General features: G+C 47.3%; 1 protein-coding gene across 2 annotated transcripts in view; it reads left to right on the top strand.

Moving 5' to 3' along the window:
• kcnc1b (potassium voltage-gated channel, Shaw-related subfamily, member 1b) overlaps nucleotides 1-7,500 on the top strand; it is a 46,678-nt gene that overhangs the window by 23,358 nt on the left and 15,820 nt on the right. For both annotated transcript variants that reach the window (XM_063197148.1, XM_063197147.1), the window contains exon 2: nucleotides 3,660-4,596. In XM_063197148.1, the coding sequence (XP_063053218.1) occupies nucleotides 3,660-4,596 (937 nt within the window). The remainder of the gene's footprint in view (nucleotides 1-3,659; nucleotides 4,597-7,500) is intronic.

The following is a 7,500-nucleotide window of genomic DNA, read 5'->3' as shown; positions in this document are numbered from 1 at the left end:
GCCAATCAGGCGACGGAGTGACAGCCAGAGTCAGGGACCAAACTTGGCAGAGATGGACGACGGGCGGCCATCCAGCCTGCTCCCTCCACACTTGGGGATACCGTTCATCCATAATAGATGAGCTGAAAAGAAGTTTAAACAGCGTATGATTGGCCGTCCCGTCTCACCTCTAACCTGCAGAACGGCGCTCTCCCCAGATTTGAGCTTGGATTCGCCTCTGAGGCAATTTTTTTACAACAATGTGTGACTGTTACAGTATCACTGCCTTAGTTGGGGCATTGTATGGCATTGTGTTGTAAGTTCCCAGGTCTCAAATACATCAGAATCATTTCAAAACACATTTGCTGCCAAATTTCTCTGGTTAACTGACAATTACGTAAACTAAACCTAAGCCCTTACCCTGACCTTAACCCGGCACTATTTTTAACAGTGTTGAAACAGGTTTATTTATGAACATTAGAACATCTTAAGATAGCCTGTACCAGACTACCTGCAGATCATGTGGACTTGGACAACTCCCCAATGTCAGTGTTTTCACACAGGTATTAGTTTCACCTGAACACACATTTATCAGCAATTTTCACACACTACCTGGCTATCTCCTAACACCCGATGCTAATATTACTGCTTACACAACTTCTGCTGTTGCCAAAGACGGAAGTATCACTAGATAAACAAGGGCAAAGTCCCCCCTCTTGCCAACATTAGATGCTTATGATGCTGTGTGATGTGTTTGCAGGGCCGCTGACAGCTTTGGCCAGACCCAAGACAAAGTCATCTGAAAGGGCCCCCCACTCAGTGTACTGAGGACCCAATTCTGCCACCCCCCCCTCCCCATCTCATTGGGCCTGGGACAACAGATCCCTTTGTACCCCCTTTGGCGCCTGCCAAAGATGGCCACAGATATTGGACACACAGACAAATACACAGAGAAGCCAACACACAGATAAACGGATAGACAGAAAGGGTCATTGCAATACCTGCTATGGGCGACCACCAGGTAAAAAAAAGCCTTACCCAGCATTCCCACTACTGCTGACTGTTGACGATAGGCATATCTGACAGGATGAGGGTTGTTTATTCCAACACAATCTCATCCCAACTCGTACCTTTGCCCAGGCTGCAATTCTTGACGTCAAGGGCATACCTGCCACGTAACATGTTGACAAGCTGGGCAAAACATAGACCTTTCCCTAACCCTAACTGTCAGTGAAGTTTTGCCGCCACAGGGGGTGCGTTTGAGGCGCACTTCACATTTTGACTCCAAAGGATACCGTAGACGTCAAAAATGACCATCTGGTCAAAAGTAGTGCACTGTAGTTTTTTCATGTGCTACATTCATACGGGCGTTCCAATTGGTTGGCGTATCTGCTGCAACCGTCAGCGCTGAAAATTGAGAGTTTTTGGCGGAAGGCAATGGAGACAATGGCCCCCACAATGCATTTTGCATGCAAGCCATGTGGGATGTGTTGTCGGTGAAAGCCAGTCTGGGGTCCGTATCTCGAAAGCGTCTTTGCTAACGACGGTAGCAACGTCCTTCGTAAGAGCGACTCAACTCTCTCTCGACAGGGACGGTCACCACTAAATCCAATGGACGGTCCTAATACGGTCTTAAGACGGTTAGCAACGTCAAGAATGGAGAAACGGACCCCTGAATGGCGCTTTGGACGTAACGCCTTCTATCAGATAGCCTTTGTGGTTTATATTGCTGGCATCAAATATGGTGGGAATTCACTTGAGGATTACAACAGGATATGGATGAATGGGCTAACAGGCCATACTGAGAATGGTCTTTCTATAGAAGATAACTGCACTTAGTGGGACACACACATACACACACACACACACACACACACACACACACACACACACACACACACACACACACACACACACACACACACACACACGTACGCAAACACATACTGCACACCCACGCACACACATACTGCACACACACACACACAAACACAGACACACGCACACACACACACACACACACAAACACAGACACACGCACACACACACACACACTATACCTTGCTTTGAGCAAGAGCACAGTCAAGGATGTAGAGGTGAACCTCCCTAAGAGCACAGGCCTAAATAGCAGCAGTATAAGTCACTTTGAACAAGCAGGGTGTCTCCTAAGCCACTCCACTCATAACTTTCCCGCTGTGTTGTGAAAGAGATACCTGCTCTATATTTCCACACTCACTGTTGCTCTCCCGTCTCTCCTTCTGTCTCTGTCTCTGTCTCTGTCTGTCTGTCTCTCTCTCTCTCTCTGCTTGTCTGTTCTGCTCCACATTCATCTGTCTCCAGTCAGTTGTAGACTTGCTTCTGGGACAGTTTGCACACAACATAGGTCTGTTGCCCTTGTTTCCTTAGTGCCTGTGTTGTTCTCTTCCTCTGCCTTATTCTATATTCTAACCTTCTTCCATCACCATTTATTTTTCACCTCTCCAACCACTTATATCATTCATCCTTTTTCTCTTCTCTACCCCACTTTTTAGTCATGTGCAAGTTACAGCTACAGCAGTTCTCAACCTTTTTCGAGCAAACGCCCCCTTGATCATGTGTATCTGCGATTTCACTGTCTTCCACCGGGGCTAGGGCCGCTAATGGGGCTGGGACGTGGGAAGGGGTGTCACCCGGGTCGCCAGTCACTGTAGGATGACATTCTAGGATGCCACTGTTGATGATCTACAATTTACTACGTGCTTTAGCTACTCAGTAATTATTTCTCTTCCACAGTCATTTCTTTCTCTCTCCTCTCACTTCAGTGTGTGGATTCTGTTCTTCATGTAGCTATCCCACATGCCCTGCAACCTCATATCCTCTCTTTCTCTCTCTCTCTCTCTCTGCCTCCGTTTCTCTCCTGACATTCCCCTGTCCTGATGATCTAAAATGCACCACCTCTACAGTATTAACTATACTACTTACCGCTCTTTTTCCCTCTCCCTCCATACTTGTTCGCCTCTCTGTTCTTCATCCTGTTGTTCATGACGGCCTTTTCCCTGGAGAACGCAGACTTACGATGCTTTCATATAACATTTAAAATGCAAACATACTAGATACGGTAGATGACATTCACCTGTCCTAATGATCTAAAATGTTAGCCTGATTATCATCGACTTTCAAATCTTTTCGAGACTTGGTCTGACCAAGAGCATAACAACAATTAACATTTCCCAAACAGCATTTCCCAAATGGCCTCCCTTGGTTTGCTAATGATTGTTTGCTTCCCAACAAAGTGGGAGGAGTTCCCGTATTTGCGGTAACTCAGAAAGTACTTGCATTGACTCTTGACCTGACTGGTAGCAACGCTGAAGCCAGAGAGAGTAGAGAGAGAGAGATTCCATTGGCCCATTGTTTCCTGGCTCTATTAATCCCCCTTTAGGCAGACCTAGGCAGACCTAAGGACTGTTCTATTCAATGCTAGGAGCATTATGACACGCCCCTTTAGGCAGACCGGAACCTGGTCACGTTAGGTGCCCATAGAAACCTATTATGTTGGCATATCTCTATATACTTAAAGAATCTCTGCTGAAGCAAGCTGTTGCGTCACTAGGAGGGCACGGCCTGGCTACTAAAATGCACCACCTGCTATAACCCCTCTCCTGCCCTCTGTTTCTCTCTCTGTCTCTCCCTCCACACTACAGTATGTGGCGTTCGCCTCGCTGTTCTTCATCCTGCTGTCCATCACGGCCTTCTGCCTGGAGACGCACGAGGCCTTCAACCCCATCTACAACTTCACGGAGACGGAGGTGGTGGACAACGACACGATAGTGCGGACCTACGAGGAGACAGAGACCATGGTGGAGCTCACCTACGTGGAGGGCGTCTGCGTCATCTGGTTCACCTTCGAGTTTCTAGTACGAATAGTATCCTGTCCGGACAAGGTCAAGTTCATCTGCAACACTCTGAACATCATCGACTTCGTGGCCATCCTCCCGTTCTACCTGGAGGTCGGCCTGAGCGGCATATCGACCAAAGCGGCGAAGGACGTCCTGGGCTTCCTGCGCGTCGTTCGCTTCGTGCGCATCCTCCGTATCTTCAAGCTGACGCGGCACTTCGTGGGCCTGCGCGTTCTGGGCCACACGCTGCGCGCCTCCACCAACGAGTTCATCCTCCTCATCATCTTCCTCGCCCTGGGAGTCCTCATCTTCGCCACCATGATCTACTACGCCGAGCGCATCGGCGCCAAGCCCAACGACCCGCGCGCCTCCGAGCACACGCACTTCAAGAACATCCCCATCGGCTTCTGGTGGGCCGTGGTGACCATGACGACTCTCGGCTACGGCGATATGTACCCTCAGACTACCACCGGCATGATCGTGGGCGCGCTGTGCGCCCTGGCTGGCGTGCTGACCATCGCCATGCCCGTGCCCGTCATCGTCAACAACTTCGGCATGTACTACTCCCTGGCCATGGCTAAGCAGAAGCTACCAAAGAAGAAGAACAGGCACATACCGCGCGCCCCGGTCATCGGCTCCCCCAACTACTGCAAGACTCCGCTCATCAACTCGCCCCGACACAGCAACCACAGCGACCCCTGCCCCCTGGCCCAGGAGGAGATCTCCGAGATACGATACCAAGGTAGGAGGAGGAGGAGGAGGAGGAGGAGGAGGAGGTGAGGAGGAGGAGGAGGAGGAGGAGGGGGAGAGGGAGGATGAGGAGGTGAGGAGGAGGTGAGGATGAGGAGGAGGAAGATGAGGGGGGGAGGGGTAGGAGGAGAAGGAGGAGGAGGTGGAGGAGGTGGAGGAGGAGGAGGAGGAGGAGGAGGAGGAGGAGGACAGCATGTGTGTATGTGTGAGTGTGTTCATCTACTGTATGTGTGTGCCTCACTCTCTCTCTCCCTCACATACACACACACACACACACAAACACACACACACACACACACACACACACACACACACACACACAAACACACACACACACACACACACACACACACACACACACACACACACACACCCACACACACACACACACAAACACACACACACACACACATCCACACACACACCCACACCCAGCCACACACACACACACACACACACACACACACACACACACACACACACACACACACACACACACACACACACACACACACACACACCTTCCTTGTCGTGGTATTTACCACCCTGTATATTGAGTTTCATGTCTCATGTCATATGTGGTGTCTGTGTGCTGTATCTGTGTTCTGTGTCTGTGTGTGCGTCTCTGTGTGTGTGTCTGTGTGTGTGTCTGTGTGTGTGCTTGTGTGTGTCTGTGTGTGTCTGTGTGTGCGTCTCTGTGTGTGTGTCTGTGTGTGTCTGTGTGTGTGCTTGTGTGTGTCTGTGTGTGCGTCTCTGTGTGTGTGTCTGTGTGTGTCTGTGTGTGCGTCTGTGTGTGTGTGCTTGTGTGTGTCTGTGTGTGCGCTTGTGTGTGTGCTTGTGTGTATGTCTGTGGTGTGTCTGTTTTGTGTCTGTGGTGTGTCTGTAGTGTGTCTCCCATCATGTCTCATCATGTCACTGTCCGTCTGTCTCGGTTAACAGCCAGCCTTTCAGTGGAACACAAGAGTGCATGTAAGAGAGGTATGGAGCACCCCCATCAAATCCTATGTATCAAATCGATCGCATACTACAGTACATACTATTGGGCACATACTGTATTATATAGCATAGGCATACAGTACACTGTATTGAGTTGTGCTCCATTCTTCCTGGTGTGTGTCTCAACTAACAGCCAGCCTTTCTGTGGAACACAAGAGTACGTCCACGAGAGGTACAGTATGGAGTACTCAACCAACCAAATCCTATGTCTCAAATCGCATAATAACTAACTGTACCTACAGTACTACAGCGAGGCTACGTAGTAGTAGACGCTTTTTGAAGTATATAGCATGGCCATATACTCGATACAGCAGTGCCCCCCACTCTTCATGGTGTGGCACAACATGTATTATTCTTAATACATATATTGCATTTTTATCTTTTATCTCTAACTCTTTTTCCCAATTGCTGTCCATAATGTCAATCTCTTATGTGTTCACAGCCATTGTACAGTGTTTATGTGCCAGTATTTGTCTCTGTATGTATGTATCTGTTGTGGCAATATCCAATACAATATGCATATGATCTTAGGCCCCTACATGTGTGCCAGAAGGGTATTCAGGGCTAGCCTGGGCGAATAGCCGACTGTTGACTCCGTCAATCAGTCTGGCAAAAGCCATGAGGAATCCGTCTCCGTGGACGATGGGAGATGGTCTGATCTTACTCTATCATTTAAATTAATTGAAGTTCCAAACTCAAATTAAAACCCATATTGTGCTTTATTAGCATGCCTGTTACGTTATAGTGTCGCAAAAGCATATAAATAACAAAACGAAAGTGTGAATATAGTTACCTTAACCAATCAGTAACGGAGCTCGCAGGTGAGTTCTACGTCACTACTCTCAACTGTTTGCTGATTGGCAAAACACTGAGAGAACCGAGCTCGAGGCTTTTGCCAGACGATGTGCGGAGCCAAAATCTTTGGGTGGAGTACATGGATGGCGTCGCCAGGCTAATTCAGGGCCACTGACATTGCACAGGTTGATAAGGACAAAAACTTCTGATTCTCTGAAGGCTACAGTATAAGTTTTGGCTGGCAGAGCTGACAGAGCTGCTCTCAGCTGATGTGCTGCTTTCAGAGCTACTGTACAGTATAATGTAACTTTTTGAAAATATCCTTAGCCAATTTGGCTAGACAATGTTAATCTTACTAGCCAAACCTACACTCACTACCAGTCAAAAGTGGCAAGTACGTTTTCTTTTCTACCTGCCAAACTGAATTTTCACTAGCATTTGGCTGGTTGGCGGAGTGTTACAGTTTTTCTCGATTGCTTCCACACAATTTCTGGTACTTCACACACAATTCTCGGAACATCTCACCCATTTCCCAACTCCCCTAACCAAAGTCACTGAACACTAAACACAATTCCTTCTTTACACTCATATTTCAGTTTTAAAACACACTCTTTTCAAACCACTACACACAATTATCTGTATTACACACAATTTTCATGAAGTTAATCATCATTGAACACACTGTCATTCAAAATGCTAAAATCAAACGCCATACTATGTTCACTTCCTCATCACATGGGCAGACTCTATGCATACCGGTGTACAATCTGAAATCATCACCCCATAAGGACACACATTGCATGTGATATTGATGAAAGCATGAGTGGATGCAGTGAAAAAAAACACATTTGTTTAGTTTTTGAACTTCAAAATATGTTATACAGGACATCACTTTCATGTGGTTACCCAATATTTTACAATAAATTAGTGCAATTGTTTAAATGTCAGAAAAATATGTAAAATATACACACATCTGCGTACTGCAAGTCTAAAAACAATATTTCAGTATTTTACTACAGAAAAATACCCTCTTTAGTAAGTAGAACACTGAAGAAAATAAGTTTCTACTGTGTGTCAAGTTGAGTATAGAGTTTTACCTTGTGCA

The sequence above is a fragment of the Engraulis encrasicolus genome, chromosome 4, assembly GCF_034702125.1.
Source record: "Engraulis encrasicolus isolate BLACKSEA-1 chromosome 4, IST_EnEncr_1.0, whole genome shotgun sequence".
In the NCBI taxonomy this organism is placed as follows: domain Eukaryota; kingdom Metazoa; phylum Chordata; class Actinopteri; order Clupeiformes; family Engraulidae; genus Engraulis; species Engraulis encrasicolus.
This window is presented reverse-complemented; position numbering and strand designations above follow the sequence as displayed.